The sequence below is a fragment of the Choloepus didactylus genome, chromosome 1, assembly GCF_015220235.1.
Source record: "Choloepus didactylus isolate mChoDid1 chromosome 1, mChoDid1.pri, whole genome shotgun sequence".
Taxonomy (NCBI): Eukaryota; Metazoa; Chordata; class Mammalia; order Pilosa; family Megalonychidae; genus Choloepus; species Choloepus didactylus.
In genome coordinates this window covers 126,409,550-126,435,744 of record NC_051307.1, presented here as the reverse complement: position 1 = coordinate 126,435,744, position 26,195 = coordinate 126,409,550, and the positions used below count along the sequence as shown (strand labels likewise).

At 36.9% G+C, this 26,195-nt stretch overlaps 1 protein-coding gene across 3 annotated transcripts in view; it reads right to left on the bottom strand.

Annotated features, from left to right (window-relative positions):
• The window catches only part of WDR49 (WD repeat domain 49), a 149,921-nt gene that overhangs the window by 78,512 nt on the left and 45,214 nt on the right, over positions 1-26,195 (bottom strand). For 2 of the 3 annotated variants that reach the window (XM_037841343.1, XM_037841351.1), the window contains 2 exons: positions 8,594-8,761; positions 6,757-6,905 (listed from right to left, as the gene is read on the bottom strand). In XM_037841343.1, the coding sequence (XP_037697271.1) occupies positions 6,757-6,905; positions 8,594-8,761 (317 nt within the window). Of the gene's footprint in view, positions 1-6,756; positions 6,906-8,593; positions 8,762-24,527; positions 25,200-26,195 lie in introns of those variants that run through there. The other variant, XM_037841354.1, reaches the window with a different exon arrangement.

The following is a 26,195-nucleotide window of genomic DNA, read 5'->3' as shown; positions in this document are numbered from 1 at the left end:
CAAACTTAAAATACTGATCTGAAACTAAAACCCTCTCTTGTGCTATTCATCAAATTGTTACTATAACCATTATCTCCTTTTTATTTTCAGTTCTTTTCAACAGAAATGAGAGAGGAATACAGCTCTTAGACTCAGATTTCTACTAAGCATCTGTTTGTGTCCTCTCTGTCGTTGAAAGTTGAAATGTTTCCAAACACTATGAATTGTTCTGCAGAAATCTCATTGATTTCCCACTTCAAATTTGACAATAACTTTAACTAATGTTACCATTTTATTCCGGGTGCTTTCTTTTTTCTTGACAAAAGTTCATTCTTAGGAACTTTTAAATTTCAATTAAATTGATCCTCTGCCATTACCGTTATTCATATAACATTGAAAGTCATAACAGAATTTCCTCCAGTCTTTAAAAAAGTTTTCTAACTTTCAGAAGTTACCTTCTTCTATTAATATACAAAGTAAATTTAAACACCTTAAATTTCTTCAATTTTTTTCTCACTGAATATTTGCACTAACAGCATAGCTTTGAATGAAATAAATTAAAACACTGATAAAACAAGGGAACTTTGGTTCAAGTATCACTGCAGACTAGGTTTTTGTAGGAGGCCCTCCTGTTGCAGAGAAACACAACTCTGAATGAAACATAATTTCTGGAGCCCTGCTAGAACATCAAGGAGGGGGAACAAACTGCAAAGGTCCAAAAGAAAAAAAGAGGTAAAAAAAACAAACATAATCTCAAATGTGGGCAGTGAACAGTAGACATAGATGAAGGAAGTCCCACTAGGAGCCTAAGCTTTAATCCAGCAGTGAGTTCTGTACTCATGGAAGACATTTAAATTAAACTAGACAAATGGGAAGGAAAATAGAGTAGCCCCAGGACAGTAGTTTTCCTCATCCCCACTCTGCAAAAATGAATACAAATCTTTTCTGGAGGAAAGCACCTTCAATTTAGTTTCTCAAAATGCATATAGATTAGCAGCAACAAAATATGAGGTAACAATATCAGATAACCAAACATGAAAGGAAAATAAGTCACCATGAGGGAGAATCAGCAGAATAGCAAATATCAGATTTAGATCATCAAGACTCCAGCTATTGTAATTATCAGACAAGAATGTTATATAATTAAGTATAAAATTATTAAAGAGCTAGAAGGTAGAATCCAAAAATGAGCAGGCAATGAAAAAGAAAAGCAACTAATGTTATTAAACTTAAAAACTCAATGTATGGCTCATATAAAAAGTGGGCATACCCTCATTAGAAACACCATCAGAAATATGAGTGCCTCTTAAATTATGGGGAAAAACCTGAACAAGGAATGTGAAAGAAGTTTATGAATAAATTTTTCTCAAAGACAATTGCAAGAATGAGTAAATACAAAAATACTGGGCATGGTTTCTCAATATTTTAATGATGTCAAATATTCTCAAATTCAACTTGGAAGGATAAAAATGCCAGAGGATAGTAAGATATATAAAAACAACATGTAGGAATTTCCCTACCAGGTATCAAAATATACTATAAAACTATAGTGGTTGTGATGGTATGAATATTTCTTCCTTGTTTTGTTATAAGTATGTTTGTGTATAAAGCAAATATCTTTGTTTTCTTCTCTATCTTATCCCCTTATCATATGACATAAGTTGCATTGTTCATATCATAGTATTTAAGTTATAGGATATCAAGTTTAAGAGTGGAATGTTACCCAAGGACTTGTACCCTATTCTGGAGAGATTTAGTGCATTTCCAGTTGTATGCAGGACAGCTAAGTATTGTTAGGTGTAACATGTCTGTTATTATATTCTATTTAGAGATTAAGTATGGTTTAAGTTGATGTGTATAGCTGCCAAGTTGACAAGGAGTAAATTGTGATGGTTGGGTTCACATGTGAACTTGTCCAGATGATGGTGCCCAGCTGTCTGGTCAGGCATACACTGGCTTAACCTTTACTGCAAGGACATTTCATGGCTGGTTAATAAACCAGAAGATTGGTTTATCAAATCATCAGTCAATTGATTCCATCTGTGGCTGATTGCATCTACAATCAACTACAGGAGTGTCTTCTGCAATGAGCAAATACAATCAGTTGGATTTAATCCAAACAGTTAAAGACTTCTAAGGGAGAAGAGAGAACTTTCACTTTTTTCTTCAGCCAGTCAGCCTCTCCTGGGAAGTTATGGAAGACCTTAATCATAGTTGCCAGCTCGCAACCTGCCCTACAAAATTTGGACTCATGCATCCTGCCCTACAGAATTTGGACTCATGAGTCTCCTCAGTTGCATGAGACACTCTTATAAATCTCATATTTACAGATATCCCCTGTTGGTTCTGTTTCCCTAGAGAACCCTGACTAATACAGTGGTTAAACAGTGGTATATCAGTATAGAAAAATCTAAGTAGAGTATAGAAAGAATAAAGCCTACAGAAATAAATTCTTATCTATAAAGTATTTCAGATTATGATAACAACAGTACTTCAAACCAATGGGGAGACTGAATATTCAGAAAAGGAACTTGATTATCCATTTGTAGAAAAACAAAACAACTTTACATAAAAATGAATTGCAAAGGTAAATCCAATAACATAAAACTCAACAACAGAAAAAGGCATAGCAAAAAATAAGGAGAATATTTGTATAAAACTTGAGGTATGGAAGACATTCCTAAACTAGACACAAAAAACTAGATGCCAAAAGAAAATCATTTTATAGGCTCAAGCTTCATAAACATTAAAAACTTTTGAATGAGAAAAATAACATAAAATTAAAAGAAGTATGTTGGAAAGGGGAAAATATTTACTAAATATATGATAAACAAAAGATATCCAGAATGTTTTCAAACTACAAATCATTAAGAAAAAGAGAGACTCCAGTAAAAAAAAAAAAAAGTTTAAGGGTTAGATAATGCACAAAACAAGGAGTATAACTGGACAACAAATGTTTGGAAAAGAAGTTTCACACTAATTTTTTGTCCATCACATTCACAAAAGAATGAAAACACTGAAGGTACCAAAGTTGACAAGAGTGTAGGGAAATAGGCACACTTATACACCTCTGATAAGTGTGCCACTTAGTATATCATTTCTGGATAGAAATAGGCAATATTTATGAAAATCCTTTAAGAAAGGCATGCCTATTGACCAAAGAGCATCACTTTTAAGAAATTATTGTAAAGAAACTACCCTATGAGGATTCAAGATTGTGTGTATGTGTGCATATAATAGTTCATAATTGTAAAAAATGATAAAGAATATCTCTTTCCATCAATAGGTGATTGAATAAATAAATTATGACCAACCATACCACATATAATGAATTATTTTGAAGCAGGTTAAAAGAGCAGGTCTATGTACACACAGAGAGAAAGATCTCCAGGAGCTATTGTTCAGGCAAAAGAAAGTTGCAGAAAAATATGTAGCATGTAATTTCACTTACATAAAACTAATAATGAATACTACCATGTATTTGTACATCCATATAGGATAATAAATATAGTAACGTGAGAATTTACAACATACAATATAACATATGTTATAGTAATATATTAAAATATAATAAAGCAATGTGATAACATTTACATAAAATATTTATAATTGTTATTTTTTGGTAGAGGAAGGTGATTTAAGGAAGAATGACATAGAGAAATACTCACCTTTTCCTCTACGTGCTTCCCCATCATTTTAAATTTTCATGGGAGTGCATTAACCCATTATTTGTGTAATTTAAACAAAATGAAAATACTTTGCATCTGGGTGGGTAACAGAAGTTGAGGATTGTAGGTGTGGAGAAGGGAGACGGAAGACAAACAGGTAATAGGTAGTCTCCAACATGAAAAACTAACTTTGGATTGTTTTTACCAACCATAGTTCTACAATTTAGAAGCCAGCTCTTGGGAAAAATCAGAATCTCAAACAAATAAAAAGTTAAGAGACACTGATCTGATGCTGGCAGCCAAATCAGAATTAGTAACCCAGGAGAGAAGAGTTAGGAGCAACAGAAAAGCCGATTCAAGTTCCTTGGTTGGAATATCAACCCCAGCAAAGAGATTTCCCCTAGGCTTTGAAAATCATGTTACTTCCCTTGGTAGTTCCGCCTCCAAATGACCAAGTCACTGGCTCTCAGTTGGATTTTGCCACCAGTTACTGAGAAATAGTTTAGAAGTCCAAAGGAAAACACAATTGGAATATTCTTTAGTATGATACCAAATTCTATAGGAATAAATTTCTTGTTTAATTATCACTGAAAAGTGGCAACAGAACAATGGTGATAGAAATGAAATGTCAGATCATTTTTGGAGGTAGTTCTTTTAGATGTAAATTGCTTCTGTTGGAAAATCCTCTAACTTAGCAACTCATTGACCAAACAATGTTCAATCAAAGGCCCTCTGAAAAAGGAATGCTTTTATGTATTTTCTCTGTTCCCTATCTTAACCCCAGTCAAGAAAAAAAAAAAGGAATTTTATGGCAATAAACCAGAGGCTTAAACTGGTAGCAGAGAGCTCTGTTGTTTGTTGTGAACATAAAAATAAATGGATTTAGACTAATGTGGAAGACAGCATGCAAACTTTCTTATAATAAAATGGTTTAGAATTCAAAGCACAAATAGAATAATAAAACTGATTTTGGAAGAGGTTAGGTAGTCTTAACATTGGTAATAGCTGTACACAATTCTGGCTCTTAAGGACTTTTCTTTCACTTGCTTTTAAAGTTACAAAACTTTTCAGGAGAACGCATGATAAATATTTGTTATTTGTTCTATATTTAAATTTGATAAATATTCATTAATTAATTTAACTCATTCATTTAATGATGGGCATGGCACTATCCAAGAAAGACATAATTCTTAACCTCATGAATCCTATCATTTAGTTGATAGCTATACAATTTCATATATGATACTAAATATGTGTTTAACATACATTGATATGTCTTGGGTCCTGGGAGACTCAGAGATGAATTACACAACTAATCCTTGCCTTTAAGTAGTCAAAATGTAGCAAAATATACAACGTATGTATACAACTCTCTACTATATAAGTCAGATTGTGATAAATTCAATAGAGGAAGTTAGAATAATATGCTAAGAAATCTCAAAAAAAAAAAACAGAACAAGATCTGAGTAGGGTGTCATAAAAGGTTTTGCTCTGAGTTTATTTGGTACTTTATTTTATCCACATTTAAAACTGTCATTTTCTGGACTACCAAAGACCTGCTAAAGATCACAGTAATGTGCATTCACTTGAATAAGTGCTATGAGGCACCAAGTACTGTGAGAGACACCTAGAATATAAGCTGAAAAGACAAACCAACAATTCTAGTACAACATGGTACTTGCTCTAATGAGGGACACACGAGCACAACAGGGGTACAGAGGAAGAAACACCTAGGTCTGCTTGACAAGTCCCAAAAGGCTGAGACCTGGAGGGTAAATAGGCATTGGCCAATTGACTATGGCAGAAAGGGAATTGAAGGCAGAAGGAAGAGCATGTTGTAAAGCCTTGAGACAGCATGGTGAGAAACATGCCAAGAGTTTGACGTGGATGGAGCATTAAATGAATGGATGAGAAAAGCAGGATGTAAAGAGGGACTGGTAGATAGGGAGAAGGCTTTGAATAAAAGTTCAAGGATATTTTAAACCAAGGGCAGAGATCAGGGATTAAAGAATTTTTTCTAACAGGCCGCTTTATTAGTAGAATGGAGGGCAGATTGGGAGATGTGTTAGGAAAACTTGCAGTATTTTGGGCAAACGAAGAGATGTTTTAATCAGGGCAGTGACAGCTGAGATGAAAGGTGAGGATGATAAACATATTTTGATGATATAATTGATTGATGAAGTTGGCAGTTGATTGATGAAGTTTAAGGGAAAGGGAGAAGGTTTATGTATTATGTAGTATAGTATATCATATCACTTAGAGTAAAATAAAAAGTCAGGTTCACTGAAAGAGTCTCAGGTACTGACCCCAATAAGCTTATTCTCTGCCCTTCTCTTCACAAGGAAACCTCCTGAAATCCATTATCACATGTTAATTACTTCTATGAGTCTGTATTATGTAAGTTGCTGTTTATGAATCATCTTATCAGTCTTCACAACAGTCCTTAAAACAGTCTTTGATCTGAGGTATCTTTGAGTTTCAAAAAAAGTCTTGTTCCTTTGTAAAATGAAAGCGTCCATGCTTATTTACGTAAGTAGTAAATAGCGTGGTCAGGATTCAAGCTGATCTATCTGCTCTAGGGCCATGTTCTTTCCACCATATTTAGCATATCTTATCAACACCATCAAATAGAAATAGACTGATATACTTAATTACAAGTTCTCAGTGTACTTGGTACTCTTCAGATTAACTACTGATTTCAAATTAACTGAGTCTCTTCAATATCAAAGCAATAATAGCTAATTGGCTGTGCCTATTCAATATCTTTCCAAAGCTGTAGTTCCTCATCCCTATCTCTGTTCCTTTTATTGAATTAGTGAGAGCTTTAGAAACTGTCAAGATTCTAATCCAATATTAAGGATTAAATTCAAGAATGCATGATTTGATAAAAACTTTTTTTTAATGAAATACTTTGGCCAGTTGCCCAGGACTACTATTAAGTAACAATCAAACAATACCTTTCCCAAATATAGATTTCCAAATAAATAACAATTACCCAGAATATTTTTAAGATCTACATCTCCTCTCACAAAAATTCAGGACCAAGAGTTGATTTGTGAAGGAACTGAAGAGACAGAACTAAATAAATAAAGTGCATAATGTTACTTACTTTATCTTTGGAGAAGCTGAAAAGCTGTTTTCTGTCAGCAAAGAATTGGACAGCTATTACACTGGCAGAATGACCCCAAAGGACACCAACTGGCTTAGAGGCAACATAGGGATTCCAAAGGCAAACTTTATTGTTAATGCCAGCAGTTGCTAATCAGAATTAGAAAGAAAAAAAAATGTATTTTAATGACATGAAAGACCCACGGCATTTTCCTTTTGAAATTAGTTTATCACATATCTGTAGATTGATAAATGCCTTCTGATGAGCACTAATGCACCGTCTATATAATGGAAAGTCTTGCCATGGCCCACCTAGCCTAGGATAATAGGGCATGGGTCTGTCAATGGAAATAGTTGAAATGGAGGGAAAAGGGAAGAAGGGGCAGGAGCCAACCAGCAGCCCAGCCAGGAGGGGACAGATGCCTCCTTCTGGTCCCTATATTTCCCCCTCTCTAACCAGCACAGCCTAGGAAGGTAGACAGTTTTAAAGTTATCCCAGGAAGAAGAAAGAACTAACACAATAATTAAAGTTCCTGAATAAATAAAAACATATAGAGAAACAAACGATTTTCACTGCCACATGAATAACCAAGTATTTACAATCAAACAGCGTGAATACCATTTTGACCTGCTTTATTTAAAGAATAAAGTATTTTTGGAACACAAATTGGTTTTATCCAGGCAGTGCCTCAAAAGCAGGTAATACAGGGTTTATCTGGGTCTCAGTATAGTCTTTGTGTTCCCTGAGTTGGGGCAGACTGTGGAGCTGAGCCTATTCACCCTTATTTTTCCAGCATTTTGGCAAACACAAGGTACGCAGGGATTGAATGAACTCATCAACCAATGGATGAAATGGTTTACATCTGGGTCCTTGGCAGCTTGGTTCTCCAAACTCTATAGCATTCTCTAATAAATTGACAATACTCATTGAAAGTCTGATGTTGGTATATTCCTGAGTCCATATTCAAGACGTCTTTTACCAGGTGTCATTGTTGGAAATTTTAGAGACTCAGTCCCTACCTGATATTCAGTACTGTTTTTCCAAATGACAGCTATTGAATGGGAGTTAATATGTCCCATTCTGTAGGCTACCCATGTTCTCTATATTAAGTTTTCAATGATATTCATCTGTGCCTCATATTGTTTCATAATATTGGAAACAATATCCTATGTATCAACCTATCAGTTTTCCAAATGTCTAAATATTTTATTTAAATAGTTAATGCTTGCAAACCTTTATATTCCTTCAACTAAAATATACCCTTTTACAACAAAAAGAAAAATTCTCATTTAGTAAACTAAAGCTAGGGTTTTCTGAAATTTTCCAAAAAGCATTAGAGGGTACATTCTGAGAGGTGAGCAAAAAACATTCTACATTTTGCAGTTCTTGTGTGTGTGCATGTTTGTATGTGTATAAGTACATACATCTGTGTGTGTCTCTATATGTATATATATGCATATATATATATATATATATACGTAACGAAAATGATGTATTTGTTTGCGTCGAGCATTTGGTGGTGTTAGGAAGATGGCAGAATGGCAGATGCTGCATAAACTATTTTCCTTCTCTATATCATTTTATACCTCCCACCAATTCTAATAAAAAGACTCATTAAAGCTTTGGGGCACTTTCTCATATTTTCACCCCAATGTAGTTCATATACGCCACACATCATAATGCACCATTATCAGACATTCTCAGGCAATAAAGTATTAACTGCCCAAGTTGCTCCCTCTGGCAATAAAGAAACAAGGTGAAGAGGCTCCATGCATACAAATATACATCCCAGACTATTTATGAGGCCCTCTAAGTTATCATGATTTATTTTACATACCAATTAAATTGAGCTGAGAGTGGTAATCAAAAGCATGAATGCCCTGGACAATGTTGAAGGATGTCATTTTAAGATGTTTTTTTGATTTCTCTCTCCAAGCCAGCACCATAGTATTTATATTGCTGGTCGTACTGGAAATGATAGCATCTAAAGATGCATTGTAAGTAACTACAAAAAATTAAAAAGAAGAAAACAATCTTTAGTTGATTTCTCACAAGATATTAGCAAAATTGAACTGTTTCAATGTTTAAAGTTAAAAATTAAATCAGATTATGATGACACAACCCAACACTTTGAAAATACCTCTCTATCCCCTCCCCCACTTCACACCAAAGAACCTATAGAGAAAAGTTACAGGAAAATCTGCATTCAGACTTTTCTTCCACTATAGGGATATTGTTAATTTTTTTAATTGGAACACATGGCAGGAAACAATATTAATCATAATAATCATTTGGGATCTAGGATGAAAATGAGAAATTGGCCAGATTCCCGAGTTCTTCCTCTTGGGGTTGGTACAGGCAAGCAGGAGCTTAACACCCATCTGCTGTTCCCCAAAGGTCCAGCTCATGCCCAAAATACAGTTTATTAAAATCTCGATTGGTCTAGAATGTTTATGAATGTCCCTGCCAAGATTCACAAAAGCACTGCAAAGCTCAGATCGTAATGCCTGTTCCTGCATTCCCAATGGCCAAGTGCCAGGTGCTGTGGAGCAAAATCCCTCTTCCCAAGCAAAGATAATGCATCTGCTACATTTTTTTTTTCAGGAAGAACTTTGGATTGCTGTCAGATTCATAGGCTCCAAAAGGCAAATAATCCTAACTGCTGTTTTCACCAGCTTCAAACAACTCTGTTCTCCATGGTTAGGTGGAAGCTCTCTTTTACATTTTGCTCAGACAAGGATTTGTGCCCCAAAGTTGAAAGATTTCTGATTTGACCTCAGGCTCAAATTTCTGCTCCACACAAAAAGGGATGTTGTAACTTCATATAACTTAAGGAAAGTTGTTTTAAGAGAAGAGCTCTTAGAAGTACTTTTGACCTGCTTATTAAATAAACTCAAAGGTGGCAGCCTGGGAAGACAATTCTCAGTGGATCTTGAGTCTGTCTTCACTTCTCATGAAGCTTATCACTGACCGCCCTTTGCTCCAGACTATCTTGTCAAGAATGTTTGCCTAATGCCGTAGGTTGAATTATGTACCCCAATTTAGAAAGGGTCTTGATTTTAATCTGCATTACTGTAGGTATTAGGACCTCCTGAAGATGTTGTTTTTAGTTATGTTGTGGCCCAGCTGAATGAGGGTGGGTCTTAATCCAGATTACTGAAACTCTTATAAATAGAAAGGCACAGGGAGAAGCCAGAAACAGAAAGCTGGTGGGACCTCAGAAGAGAAAAAGGATATAACCATGTGCAAGAAACAGGGATTCAAGCCAAGGAAACCCAAGGATTGTGGCAAGCTAGCACTGGGATGCTACTAACCTCAGGAGGAAGCAAGCTTTCTAGACTACAAAACCATGAGACAATAAATTCCCATTGTTTAAGCCAACCCGTTGTGAGATATTTTTCATAGGAGCCTGGTAAACTATTCACATAGTGGATGGCCTTGGAATATAGAGATAGACAGTGTTTCCCTCTGAAGCAAAATGCAGGCATGCTTACTGCTAAAATAATGAAGATCGTATTTTCCTGTGGAGCAAAGAGCAGGAATGCTTCCTGCCTACCAAAAAGGATTCAGATTCTCTAAGCTCAGGGTTCCTCTCCTGTAACACAACCCACTGTGTGGGCAGGCATCAATCTGGGCCCAACCACACTGCCCTCAGGGAACTTGGAGGAGAGGAGAACTGACATGAATATGCTGATGCTCATGTGGCTTGCTGTGCTGTGAGTAACAAATAAAGACAAATGAAGTCCTTTGTCTCTGACACAGGAGACTCATGTCTTCTGTCATTTTAAGAAGCTTTTCAACTTCTCTCTCTTGAACTCATCCCCAGAGTATTTGTATTCCTAGAATGTTTATGAGTGTGTTAGAAACGGTAAACTAACTTGTTAATAGCATAAAATATCAGACCCCTCACAGTTCTTAACAGGCACCTATGTTGAAAAGTACTTGTAAATTCTTTTTTTTTAAGAAAGCAGAAAGTGTACCCAGTGAAAAATAAAGTATTCCTCAGTTCAGAGTCAAATACAGTTTTCCTATTTTGATAAAGAATTTGATTTGCTCTATTTTTTTAATAATTCCAAATAAGTACCAAAGGCAAGGAAATTTTGCAAGGCAGAGGGATAGCTCAATATATGCCTTTTCCACTGGCCTATTAGATTGGGTTAGATGCACTAAAACAACTAGGATTTATTCATTTAAGGGCTGATATGGGTATTATGTGATATGGACATTATAGGTTAAGGAAGCAGATGGTTTTCCACAAAAGAGCACCATTTGGTGACTGCCTGAGCCACTGGTGAGGACACAAAAACAGCCACATTGGGATTCAACCAAGACTGGGTCAATGACTATGGTAGTGACTAAGGATGGTTCTAAAACATTCTACCCACATGTCACTCCCTACTAGTTTTGCTTTTAGTTTTGGTTTCAGAAAGTGATAGAACCATCACAAACAGACACATTCTCCTCTGTTTTCCAATCTATCAAATTCAACCCTTTTTGCTATTTCATGAATATCTTTTGCAAATAGTGGAAGGATCCTGATACTTAATGAAACTTACATTGGGGAACTTAAATCTTCCATGTCAATAAATGACTATGTATTATCTAGATTAGCCACACTTAGAGATGTCAATGCTGCTACAAGCTGTAGCCACAAGATGAGGCAGGTACTGGGAAACTCAATAATGGTCTCTTCTCTCTTCCCCAACCCCACCCTGCCCCCCCACCAGCACATTTGCCAGCAGATCAGCTATGCTGGAGCAGTGAACACTCACAACTCTAGGCCCACCTGCTCCATGAAAATTTTGACCTGTCATCTGAATAAGAATAAGCCAGTTACCTAACAACTTTGGTCAAGAACAAGTCAGAATAGAAACGTTCTTTGTATTACCAAGAAATATGGGACTGGTCACCAATTAACTGCATGCCGAGTTCCAGGGGATCATGCCTCCACTACCCTCACCCTGTCCCATCTTGTGACTAAGGAGCCTTGAGGCACTGGGCTGTCTACCTTTTCTCAACAACCAGGGATCTTGGGAAACTTGAAGGGACATAACACAATCAGGCTAGCCCATTTTTACATGTAGATGTGCCTGGATTTTGTAGCCAAAGATGGTTTTGTTGTCAAGCAATTGACCAAAGTCTGTGGGGCACTGACTGTGAAAGTACCAAAATGAAAGTTCCACAGACTGTGTGGGAGCAAGGCGGTTTGCTTCATGTAACAAACCAGTGTCCCTTAAAAATGAAAAGATTTCTCAGAGAGGCTAAAGTAGAAAATATAAGCACTTAATTGTTTCTTGTTTAACATTTCTTCCTATGGATGTGAACTGTGCTGTGGATAAATCATAATTTTATTTCTTGAATGGTCTCTATGACTAACAGTTATTAAGTCGATTGTGTGTATGTGTAGCTAATGTAACTGCCTTTTAAAATTTCATTACAACAAAAACAACTTTGCTCTGAACAAGAAAAAAAAAAAAAGAAGAAAGGAAGAAAAGGGATTCAAGTCAAACAATTAGAGAAAATCCAGTATGTAAGTGATAAATGAGTGGAACGAGAAGTTTGATAGAAATTCAAAGAAGAAAGAAACCAAGAAACCAGTGTGGGATTCAGAGGTTAGAAGATAGGAGGTAAGTCTTGACAAAAAGATGGGATTTCAGTGGTTGGGAAGTGGTGACAAATCACCTGTATGGGGAACTGAAGGTAAACACCAACATTTAGAGCTGAAACAGGAATCTATTCCTTTATCCTACAGATGAAGAAACAGAGACTCATGGAGATTTTGCCAAAGTTAGTAATTGATTCTTTCCAAACCCGGCACTGGAGGCCAAGCATTCAGACTCAGAGTTCAGTGTAGTTTAATGTTACATAGGATGCAATATTAGAATTCCAAATATTGCAAAAGAGCTTTCTTATATGTTTATGCTTTTAGTGGATTTAACCATTTAAATAGTACTAATAGTCTCAAATCAGTTCCTGGCAGTGAAGGAGGTGAGTAAGGTGCAAGTAAGGAAACTGAAGCATATAAATGTTTACTGACTCACACAGGTCTCTTATTAATATTGTATGAGCCCCAAAACTTGAATCTTATTTGGCCTAAATCCTTCTTGAATAGTTAGGGCAGAGAAAAATACTGTACAAAGAAGAAATATCATATGTCATCAGGCTATTTTATGATAGGACCTGAAAGGATCTCCTAGGAACCCTACCTTCACTTGAGGCTTTAACTGAGGAACTCCTTGCACAGCTTGCTAGGATATCAATCCAAATTAAAAGATTAATTAAGAATTGTATGTGGAAAGGATGAGTTGGGTGAACCACATCCCCACCTCTTCACATGAGCATCAGTGTGTTCCAAGCAAACTCTGAGCATCTGGAGGATTATTTTTGCCCTCTCCCCCTTGGCCAAACAAGTGTGGTTCCTGGATTATCTCTCCGTTTCCCTTTTCCCCTTCTCTCTCCAAGCTTTAGCAGTGACAATCATAAGAAGAACAACTAACATGCACTGAGAACTTACTCTGTAAGAGACACTTTTCTAAGCCCTTCACATTTAGTTACTCATTAGTCAGTACGGTAACCCCAAGAGGTAGGTATTATGATTATCCCCATTTTAAGGCACAGAAACATTTAGTAATTTTATTCAAACACAGGACACTAGTATACTAGTATTTGGCAGAGTCAGTGTACAAATTCAGAATACAAGATCTGAGCCCTTGACTACCAGGACAGAGCTTTTCAAATTTAATATGCACATAGATCAAATGGGGACATTTAGAATTCAGATTCTGATTCATTAGGCCTGTGGTTGGGCCTGAGATTCTGAAATCCTAACACGCACTCTGTTGATGCTGTCCAGGGACCACACTCTCTGTAGCAAGGCACTAGAATATGCTTTCTATAGAGAGCTTGCAGTGAATTAAAATATAGTGAGGAAGCATTATGGGAAGGTGGTGGAGTAGGAAGCTCCAGAATCAGAAGAAGTTCCAGAGCAACTACTAAACAAGTATGAAATGTCTAAATTGACTATTCAAAACTCTGGAGTCCAGTAGGACACTGTGCAGCATCCAGGGACAATTAGGAAGAAGAGGCTGGTAAGTTGTGGTAAATATCAGTTTATTGCATTCTCTGGACCACAAGTACCATTGCCCATCCTCCAGTCTCGGCAGGCAGCAGTAGGGTCCGGCTCCCGGTGTAGGTTGCTGGTGCCAGAGTGAGACATAAAGACATAGTTCCCCAAGATCCAGGGGTGCATGGGTGGATTGCTGATCACTTCTATTGATGACAGTGATGTATTAAAATCATCAACTATTTTTATAGCGACATCTATATATCCCTTCTGTTTTGCCAGTGTTTACCTCATGTATTTTGGGGCACTGTGGATAGGTGTATAAAAATGTATGATTGTTATTTCTTCTTAGGGAATTGTCCGTTTTATAAATACATAATATTCATCTTTGTTTCTTATAACAGTTTTTCATTTAAAGTCTATTTTGTCCAATATTAGTATAGCTACATCAGTTCTTTTTTGGTTCCTGTTTGGGTAGAATATCTTTTTCAAACCTTTTATCTTCAAACTATTTATGTCCTTGTGTCTAGGGTGAGTGTCTTAAAGATACTCAGCATAAAGATGGATCATTCTAATCCATTCTGCCAATATGTGTCCTTTGACTAGGGAGTTTAATCCATTAATATCCAATGCCATTACTGTAAAGGTAGTACTTATTTCAACCATTTTATCCTTTGGTTCTAAAATGTCATGTCTTATTTTTGTCTCTCTTTTTTACCCTTTTAGTTACACTAACTCATAATCTTCATTTCTAAACTCTCTTTCAAGCCTCCCTCTCCCATCTTTTCCTTTCAGCCTGTAGCACTCCCTCTAATATTCTTGTATGGCAGATCTCTTATTAACAAACTCTCTCAGTTTCCATTTATCTGTGAATATTTTAAACTACCTCTCATTTTTGAAGGACGGTTTTTCCAGATACAGAATTTTTGGCTGGCAATGTTTCTCTTTCAGTACCTTAAATATAACCATGGATTCTCATCTCCATGGTTTATGATGAGAAATCGACAGTCTTATGTGATCAATCACTTTTCTCTTTCTGCTTTTAGGATGCTCTTTATCTTTGGCATTTGACATTCTGATTAGTATGTGTCTTGGAGTAGGTCCATTAGGATTTATTCTGTTTGGAATATGTTGCTATTTTGGAAAAATATATTTATGTCTTTCATGAGAGTTGGGAAATTTTCAGCCATTATTTCCTCAAATATTCTTTCTGCACCTTTTCCCTTCTCTCCTCTTTCCGGCACACCCAAGACATGTATGTTTGTTTGCTTCATGCTGTCATACAATTCTCTGAGACCCTGCTCAATTTTTTTCCCATTCTTTACTCTGTCTGTTCTTCTGTCTGTAGATTTTGATTGTCCTATCTTCTAATTCACTGATTCTTTCTTCTGCCTGTTCAAATTTGCTGTTATATGCCTGTAGTGTCTTTTTAATCTCTTCTATTGTGCCTTTCATTACCACTAGTTCTGTTATTTTTCTACTCATACTTTCAAATTCTTTTTTATGCTTAGTCAATGTCTTCTTAATATCCTTTATCTCTTTAGCTATAGTTTCCTTCATCTCCTTGAGTTGATTTAGGAGAGTTGTTTGAACATCTTTGATTAGTTATTCCAAATTCAGTGTCTCCCCTGAAGTTTTGATTTGTTCCTTTGACTGGGCCATAGCTTCCTGTTTCTTAGTATGGCTTGTAAGTTTTTTTGCTGATGTCTAGGCATCTAATTATCTTAGAAAGTTTACTCTAAGTGTCAGCTTCTCTTTTGTGCCTAGGGTTTTATTGTTGATTGGCTTTATGTTGAGGCTCTTCTTTTACACTTGGTTCAACTTATTCTAGACTTTTAGAATTGCCCAATGTGCCAGATTGAATGTATTATGTTCCCTAAAATGCCATTATCTTTGATGCAGTGTTGATTAGATTGTAATTCTTTGACTGTTTCCATGGAGATGTGACCCATTCAACTGTAGCTGATAACACTGATTAGATAATTTCCATGGAGGCATAGCCCTGCCCGTTCAGTGTGGGCCTTGATTAGTTTACTAGATCCCTATATAAGAGTTCAGACAGAAGAAGCTTGCTGCTGCAGCTGAGACAGACATTTTGAAGATGGCCATTGGAAGCTGACACTGACATTTTGGAGAACATCATTTAGAAACACAACCTGGGAGCAAGCAGATATCAGCCATGTGCCTTCTGGGCTAAAAGAGGTTTTCTGATGCCAATAGCCTTTCTTCAGTGAAGGTACCTGATTGTTGATGTCTTACTCTGGACACTTTATGGCCTTATGACTGTAACTTTGTATCCAAATAAGCCCCTTTTATAAAAGCCAATCCATTTCTGGTGTTTTGCAAAAGAGCAGCATTAGCAAACCAGAACACCCATGTTTGACTTATCAGATTTTTTTAGCTCTTCTTCATCTGATTCTTGCCTTGATTATGTAGTACAACTTTTAAGATAGCACTGTTGTGCAATTGTTTCATCCCCAGGGGAAAGCTTCCTTTCCTTTGTTCCTTCTCTGGGAATCTTGATCTGTTCTGTTTGTGTTTGTTTTGCCTCTCTCTATATATATTTTATTTTATTCTCCTTTCATTGCCTCTATCTGTGTTTACCTGGAGGGCACATTCTGGGAGGAGGGTCATCCAGAGATGACTTTCCCAAGTCAGTACTTCCAGCTAAAACAGGACCAAGGATCCACAAAGGGGGTGCAGAGCAGTTCCAAAGGGAAAGGGTCAGGAAAGAAGCCAAAAAGCCTTATTGACAGCTCCCTGAAGTTGCCCTTTCCTGACCTGCCCAGCAGATGGCATTCTTCAGCAGACTTTTCCCCACAGCCTTATGTAGGCCCCACTTCTTTGAACCTCCACAACTTTGTCCCTGTCAGGGGCATGGTTGAAACAATGGTGCAGCCATCTCTGTCCAGGTGGGAAGAGCAGCTCAGAGCTGGGACCTAGTCATCTAAACTCTGTGATCAAAAGTCACAATCAGTACTTGATCTTGCCCCCTGCTGTTCTTGGAGAAGAGGGCGTCTACATCCTTCTCCATCCAGAGAAGCCACCTTGGAACCAGAGCCCAGATGACTAGCCTCAAGAGTGGGGGATGGGCACCAGCTGTTGCCACCAAACAATTTACTCACAGTTTTTTACCACAGTGTTTCAGCCTTTTCATCCCACTGTTCCCTGGTTGCTGTACAATGCTCCCCTGGTGTCCTAGCCCCGGAATAGTTGTTTCAGACAGTTTCTTCCTGTTCACTAGCTGTTTTTGAAGGAGTGAGCACTGCAGGCCTCTACTCTGCCATCCTCTGCAGAAGTCAGATCATTGTTTTTGGTTAGCTACTTCAGATCACTGACTGCCCTATTGGCTCTTAGGGCAGTCATTGTTTCAACCCACCCTGGCAAAGGCAGCAGAGGAAAATTAAAAACGTATGCTTCCTCAGAGTTCTGGAGGACAGTTGAAGGCCTGCATTTGTTGGGCAGGTGCTGAGTCAAGAAAGTACAGCTTTGTGGAGCCATAGAAGAAGCTCCTAACTTCCATCCTGCCCCCTTCTCATTCCCTCCCCAGGGCAATTTGCTGGCACTCTCTTTGTGGGACCCTGACCTTGTTTTTACTGGGAAAGACTGACTTGGAGAACTCCTCTCCTGCAAGCCTCCTCTCCCAGAATTTGCCCTCCAGGCAAAAGAGCTTAAGACAGTGAAAGCAGAGTAGGAACAACTGGGCAAGGTGATCTGAGACAAAAGGCTTACCTGCTTTAAGTCTGGCAGCTGAACAACCAGGGTAGGGAAAAGGTCTATTTCCTGGGGAGTAGAGGGGATATTCAAATTCTTGAAAACAGGAGAACTCCTAAGGCCACTAGCAGGCATGAGCCTAGGCCAAAAAGTACATGAAAAGATGCTCAACATCATTAGTAATCAGGGAAATGCAAATCAAAATCACAACGAGATACCATTTCTCACCCACTAGAACAGCTACTGCTAATTGAAAAAAAACAGAAAATTAAATGTGTTGGAGAGGATGTGGAGAAATAGGAACATTCATTCATTTTTGATTGGAATGTAAAATGGTGCAAACATTGTGGAAGACAGTTTGGCAGGCCCCCACAAAGTTAAATAGAGAATTACATATCATCTGACAATCCCACTTCTAGGTATATACCCAAAAGAATTTAAAACAGGGTCTCAAAGAGGTATTTGCACAGAAGCAGCCCAAGTATCCATCAACCAATGAATGGATAAGCAAAATGTGGCATATACACACAAAGGATTATTATTCAACCATAAAAACAAATGCAGTTCTGATACATGTGATAGCATAGATGAACCCTGAAGGCATTATGTTGAGTAAAATAAGCCATATACAAAAGGATAAATATTGTATGACTTCACTGACATGAAATAATTAGAATAAAGAAACTCATAGAATCAGAATGTAGCATGTAGGTTACCAGCAGACAGGGTAGGGATAGGAAGTAGGGAGTTAATACTTATAAAAAACAGAGTTTCTATCTGGAATGATGGAAAAGTTTTATTAGTGGATTGGGGGTGATGATAGCACAACAGTGTGACTGTAATTAACAGTACTGAATTATATATTTGAATGTGGTTAAAAGGGAAACTTTAGGTTGTATAGATATATACTAGAATAAAAATTTTTAAAAAGTCCTTTGGACTGTACAACACAATGAACCCTAAGGTAAATCATGGACTATAGGTAATAGAACAACAATAAAAATGTGCTTTCACCAATTGTAACAAATGTACCACACCAAATCAAGGTGTTAATAACAGGGTGGATATGGGAAACCTGTATTTTGTGCATGATTTTTCTGAAAACTCACAACTGCTCTAATAAAAATAGTATCTATTAGGGACTTTTGTTACTTCATCAAACTGTCTTCACATCTCTATGGTGCATAGTAACATAAGAGGCTTTGCACTGTCTTAACACCTCAGCATCTTAGGCTCTATCACTAGGTCACTCAGTGACCATCCCTGACACCTGCTTAAACAACATAAACAGATTCTTCATCTCCTCCTCATGTCCTACCTGGGTTCACAATCCTGTGAAATCCCTAATCCCCACTCTTGCTTCAACAACTGCTACAGCTACACCCAAGTAACATTATAAAGGCCTAGTCTCCAGGTTCACTGGACCTTTTTGCTGCACACCTGCTTGGCTGAGCCCACACTCCTGTGTTTCCCTGTGTGACTCTGTGAGGTGTGCCACTCCTCTCTGTTTGGGGACGTGTGAGTACTAACAAACTTTTCTTTCATACATCTCTGGTGTCACTCACCCTTGCTGCACCTGACTATCTATCTAAAGCATCTTACAAAACAGTGCTGTCATCGTTTCAGACTCTAGAGAATTAATCAGTAGTTCTTAAATTCGGGAGACCAAACACCACTTAGAGAATCTGATGAAATCTAGAGATTCATGTCTTCACATATATTTGTATAAACTCTAGGGATTTTCAGAATTTCCCCACCTCTACTCAGAAGGCCTATGACAGATCTGAGGAAATGAACTTCAGGCTCCAAGGTGATTAGGTTTTGAGAAACCCTTCTCCCATGCTGCTCTTCCTGCTTTCCCAAGTGATTCTTAAAATTTCTATTACTTTGTGTTAATTAATGCCCACTTTGAGTCTCTCTTTCTAGTCTCTAATTCCTCAATGTGAATGAGTTTAACTGGCCTTTCATGTTGAGTTTCTTCTAAACAATGCTAGAATACCAGTTTACACAGAGGGCGAGGGATGGAGTAAAAGGAGGGCTTGGAATACCAAGGAGATTTTCAGAAAGAAATCAAAGCAAAGTTTCTTCACAGAGAACCAGGTGCACAGAATAACTCACAACGAATCCTGTCTGCAACAAAGAAGTGCTGCCAAAGACCAAAATGAAGTACTTCTCTGCTCTGCCTAGAATTTGTCTGGGAGGTGTATTTCTTGCTTTTCACCCATTTTGCAATCCATCCTTAACCTACTGATTACTTGTAAAATTTATTCAGTCCCTCTCATGTGTCTGGCATCATACTGGTGCTTGGATCCTACAATAATCTTCAGTGGATAGTTTATCACAGGTTTGCTGGCAAAAAAGTGGACAGAAAGCCAACTTGCTTAGAGGCATGCAGCTAATTAGAGGTGGAGATAAGATTTAACTGAGTTCTGTTTGGCTGGGAACTATCCCATTTTGTACTACTGCATCTCTCTTCCACTAAGCAACACTGCCGCGTGTACGCCAGGACCAATTATGGAGTTCTTTCTATTACCAATTACATTTCTGTCCCCCTACCTTACTTCCTCTTGAGTCTTCCCTTTCCTGATATCTTCACTTTCCTTTTGCCACTTATTCCCACAGGGACAGTATTCCTAGGTTTTCTTTGCTTTGTCTCTGTCTTTTTCTCTCATTTACTGTCTTTCCCTCTTTTTAAAAACAAACAAATAAATTAAAAAAAAGGCAGGGACCTAAGCAGTCAATTCCTTTAAACGGGAGTCCTTTGTACCTCATTAGGGAGCAAATAATTCAGGCAAAGACGCCCCTTATTACCTGCTACACTGCTTGCTACTGCTACTTTACTAGAAGTACCAACAGCATACAATCTGATAAGTGTTCTCAGTCAGGAAGCAACCTTACTGAAAATATTCCCTTTGTTTACAGAAAATGCCAAGGGTTATTATAACTCAACTCAGCGATGCAATATTAAAAGATCTAAAGTGTACAACATAGCACTATAATTATATCTTCAAATCCATTGACATTCCATAATATAATTACAGTACAATCAAAATAAAGTATTTATACCCACAAAATCACCTTGTCATGTGTTTGCAGATTGTATCCAAATGTCATGTGTAGTTTTGAGGCTCTAAAGAAAGACAAAAGAAGTGCATTCTGCTCCGATCTTCAAAGTATTGCTTTAAATGAGACTCTGCAGGTTACCAAGTAACATTTATGGGTCTGCAATGTCACATTTTTGGAGGCTCAATAATTCACACTTTATTTTTAAACCAAGATATAAATTGTTTCTGATTAAATTGTAGAATGCCAAAGCTCCAGAGAATGCATGAGAAAAAGGTGAGAGTAAAGCCATTTCCTTAAAATCAAATTATCTGATAAATAAAAATGTTTTCCTCACTTCTTGAACAGAGGAAAGGAAATGACAGGTTATGATTGAAACCTTTTTAAATTATCAAGCTAGGGAATAAAATGAGCTGGCAAAATAAATGATTTGTTTTTAATATTCTCAGTGAATTTGGGGGTTTGTACAGGAAAATAAAGTTGAAATTACTTTTGGATAATATTTTGTGGGGGAAAAAGACAATTTGATCATGTCAGCCCATTAAGATGCTAACTTTCAACTCTTCCACTCTCTTGTCACATAGTTGTAAAAAAAAAGAAATTGAGGGAATCTGCAATCGATCCCTGTCTTTTTGCGTGCTGTCAGAATGACTCAGTTTAATAGCAATTAGTTAATGTGGGAAAAGTAATTTGCAAATGAAAAGTGTTACCTAAAAGCTAAGTAAGTAACGCTATCAAGTGCACTTAGAGTGAGATAGAATAAGGCCACTCTACATCATTTGCCAACAGATAGAGGCTTTATTGGGTTAGAAAATTAGGCCATTTCAAACCAGGGATTCTTATTATCAGGCTTTTTCTTTAGGATCATGTGACTCAGAAAAACACAGTACCTTGCACTTTCTTTGATGTTCTCCTATTGCAGGGAGTTTATTTTCACCTGCATTTCTTACTCTGAAGTTGGAGAGCCATTCTATTAGACCACCAAAGGACTCCCTATACTCTGAGCAACCACCATTGCAAGGAAGAAAGATGAAAGATAAGAAAGAATAACCATACCTATTCCATTTAAAAAAAAATTAAAATGCACTTAATTCAGTACTGCTAACCACATTTCAGAATAATAATACAACTTAATGACTTTTCAAAACACCTATTGCCCCATATCCATGATAAAGTGAATCTTACTGTCCACCATGTTGTGGAACAAGCTGCAGAAAAAGACCTTTGAGGCTAGGCTGTTATTTCAATTGCTTTAAACACAGTGAGAGAACTGGCAGGAAGGCGACATGGTCTAGCTAACTCAGTGGTACACCGTCATTTGTTTAGAAGACTAATTCAGATGTGGGGAACCAGAGTAACACACAAGCAAGACACTAAATCTAGCTTCTCTTCCAAATCTGTCCCCATCAATTATGAAGCCACCCCAAGGAAACAGAACCTGGTGTCTATATTCTAAATTCTCCAAAATCTCTCCATTAATTAGCACAGCAACTAGTGACTTTATTATCTGCCAAAATTGTTTTGTACCTGCTCCTAGCTATGTTCAAACAAAGGACAAAAAACACCTTTCAACAAAAAAAGTAATGGTTTTTATGGTTGACATTTAGGGATCACTGTTTTAATAGCTGCATTTCCAGTCTACAGTTTCCAGAGTTTTCAATGATATTTTCTAGATGAGGAGGCAATTATTTGGGACTTGTGCCGGTTTGAGTGTATTGTGTCCCCCAAATGCCATTATCTTTGTGGTCTTGTGTGGGGCAGAAGTTTTGGTGCTGGTTGGATTTGCTTGGAATGTGCCCCACCCAGCTGTGGGAGATGATTCTGATGAGATGTTCCCATGGAGGCGTGGCCCCGCCCATTTGGGGTGGGCCTTGATCAGTGGAGCCATATAAATGTGCTGACTCAGACTGGAGGGAGTGCAGCTGTGAGTGACGTTTTGAAGAGGAGCAAGCTTGCTAGAGAGGAACGTCCTGGGAGAAAGTCATTTTAAAATCAGAACTTTGGAGCAGACACCAGCCACATGCCTTCCAGCTAACAGAGGTTTTCCGGACGCCATTTGCCATCCTCCAGTGAAGGTACCTGATTACTGATGTGTTACCTTGGACACTTTATGGCCTTAAGACTGTAACTGTATAGCCAAATAAGCCCCCTTTTTATAAAAGCCAATCCATCTCTGGTGTTTTGCATTTCACAGCATTAGCAAACTAGGGGACAGGACTCAAAAAGGAAAATTCTCTGAGATTCAAGACATTTATGTCTTGCCACTATTGCCTAAAAGCTCCACACTTATTTTATATGCATTTCAGAATCTAATTATTTTTTTCCATTAAAATATGACACAGAACCACTCAAACAAAATGAAAATATTTTCTCCTTCCAAGTTTTAAATAAGAAGTATGAAACTTTTCTTAAAGCTGTAAGCTAAGACTCTTATGTCTGGAACTTGATTTTACTTTTGACATTTCAGGTTTTACAGATACTTTATCCTTAGCTTCAGTGAAAAATTACCATACTTATTCATGTATTTCTTTCCTTCCTCAGTTGAACATTCCCTTCTCACACTGAGAAGGAAATTAGCAAAATATTTCTTGAGGAATTCTAAGAATATCAATGCATATTGCTGGAGTAAAAATAGTGTTGAATTAAAGCAGCCATTGTTTGCTTGCTGCTGATAAAGTGAGTCTTAAAGATCATGGATAATGATCATTATGATCCTCTATCCTATGTATGTCTACATCCTACCTTCCTCTCTAACCCTTCCTCCTTATTTCAGTCTTCCTCATAATGAAATTATATAGCTTCAAAAAGAAAAAAAAAAGGTGTATTTACATCTCCAATTTCTATTGCTAAATCCTGGATAAGGCAATCATGTATTGATTAGAAGTAATGTAAATCTCCTTTTCAGAGGTGTTTAAACTTTTAAACTAAAACTTAAAATTATAGACGATTTTATAAAAATTCTTTACATTTCAATACTGTTTTACATTTTCCTTTTCTATTAATCTTCTCTTCTACTGCATTCCTCAGTATCTACCAATACAGCATTGAACATTGAACCCTATACATTATTTGTAAATATATTTTTCTTACCCCAACCATCTTTTTTTAATCATTAAGAACCCTCTATTTTAAAAAAGAAATTCTAAAAATATTTAGCAATCTTTCTCTTGGTATTTCTCTTTTCTTTTGCAATAGTTTTCAATAACATTCACCTAATAACTTACCTAAGAAAGACCTTCAAAGCTAAATTGAAACTTTTTTTCACAATCAAAGCCTAAAATCTCATAGAGGAAATTCATGGGAGTTATTAATTGTAGACACAAATACAATTTTTAAAATAATAAAAAGGAAACAGAAAAGGAAAACTAATTTAACTCTGTTTACATGAGTTCCGGTAGTTCACTATTTTGACATTTCCCAATGATAAAACACAGCTCAGTTTCTCAGAACAAATAGTTAAGCTGCCCATTCTTCTCTTCCCTAAACCATTCTCAACAGGACACTCACTCATTCAGCACCTTTTGGCAAATTAATTGCTCATTGCTCCACACAACAATCATCACAAAATTCCTGCTGCATAATGATCTGTGCAGAGGGACACTCAGTAAGTGTTGCTGATGGCTGCTGTGTTTTGAGTGCTTCAGAGTGAACATGATAATAAGTAAACATTGAAGCAATAATAAAAAAAAAAATCCTTAGTCAGCATATTAAAAGTTAAGTTTTTTAGGCCTTATCTAGAAAACAGAATTCAATAGAACTATGTAATTCCTTAGTTCTATGCCTACTATATAATAGGTGCTTAAACATTTGCTGGGTTAATGACATATAGGGGTTTTTATAATAATATTAGGTAAAGGATTGTTAAAGTGACTAAAAGAAATCAACAGAGGAAAGAGGCTAAATGATTAACAAATATTTATTGCATACTCACTGTTAAAAAAACATTTTACTGGATTTCTTCTTCCATGCATGATGAAGTAACAGGGACTGAATTTAACCTCCCACTGTAAAGAACTAGAAAACTGGACAAATATTAGCAATAGTATTTCCAGATTTTAACAGTAGGCAATGAAAAATTGTGAACCCTGAGAGAAAAAATGAGGTGAGCTCTACCGTCACTCCAGTTTTCTTCATGGGGGCAATTTCCAAATTGTGGGGCATAGGAAAGAGGAACTAACACAAAACCTGGCAGCCTCACTGCATTGAGGAGATGGAAATTGGAGTTTGGAGAGACTGAAGCAGCTAGAATTATTGGACAGAGTTCTGAAAAAGAGGAAAAAGAGTTCCAGAAATCAGCATATGGGTCCCCTTGAGTCATTGCTGAGTACTTACCATGCAGGCATAAAATAAAACTCCTCAAGACCAGGCAAAGAGCAATCAGGAAGATGTAAACTGAAAAATTCCCAGAGCTCTCATGGGGCAGAGAAATACTAAAGCTATGACCATCTGCAGTGAAGTGTCAATGGAGATCACATGGGCATTTAATGCAGACATCAGAGAGGTCAGGCCTTAGTAGTAGACTACTAGACAACAACATCCAGACACTCAACAATGTGCATTCAAAGTGTCTACCATCCAATAAAAAATTACTAGACATGACAAGAACCAGGAAAAATGTGACCCATAATCAAGAAAAATTAGTCAATAGAAACTCAAAAATGACAGAAAACAGTGGAATTAGAATGCTATAACAACTTTATAGTTATGAAAATTATATTCAAGTATATAAAGCAAAACATGAGTATGGTGAGGAGAAAAATAGAAAATATGAAAAAAAAAAAAAACAAATGGAGTTTCTAGGAATAAAAAAGGCAATATCTGATATGAAAATTCCATCAGCTGGTGTAACAGCAGATAAACAGCTCAGAAGAAAAGATCCATGAACTTGAAGACAAAAAAAGAAAACTAAGCAAACTGAAACATAGAAATAAAGAAGACTGAATAAAAATGAAAAGAACTTCCATGACAGGTAAGACAATACCAAGCATCTAACATAAGCATAGAGTCTCAGAACAAAAAGGGAACAGAAACCTTTGAAAAGTAACAAAAATTTCCAAATTTAATTAAAATCGTAGACACACAAATTCAAGAATCTCAATGAATTCTAAGCACAATAATTCCCCACACACACACCAAGCAAACTAAGACACAGCATAATCAAATTGCTAAAAATCAAGAAAATTCTATAAATAATTGAACCAGACTTAACACTAAGGAGAATAAGATCATATTGACTGTCCCCAAAAGGTTGTTTTAGTTTAGGGTTTATGTATAAATGTGAGTGTGAGGCATCCAAATTTCTTTCTTGGATTGGGAGGGTAATAACAGGCAAGACTTAGGTGTTAATGTGATTTCAGCAATTGGTAGGACTGGTTCACAGTTTAAGCGGTATCTGAAAGCAAGATCTTAAAGAACAACAAAACAGAAACAAAGCCAGAATTAAGAACCTTGCAAATCATGCAACAAAGAGTCCATCTGAAGTAGATGGATGAAGAGGAAACATGAGAATCTTGATAAGAGGTAAAGTGGCAAGAGATGAGGGAAGTGCCAGGAACAAAGATGACAAGAGAAGCTTTTCTTTGTGGAAGCATTTGGAGTA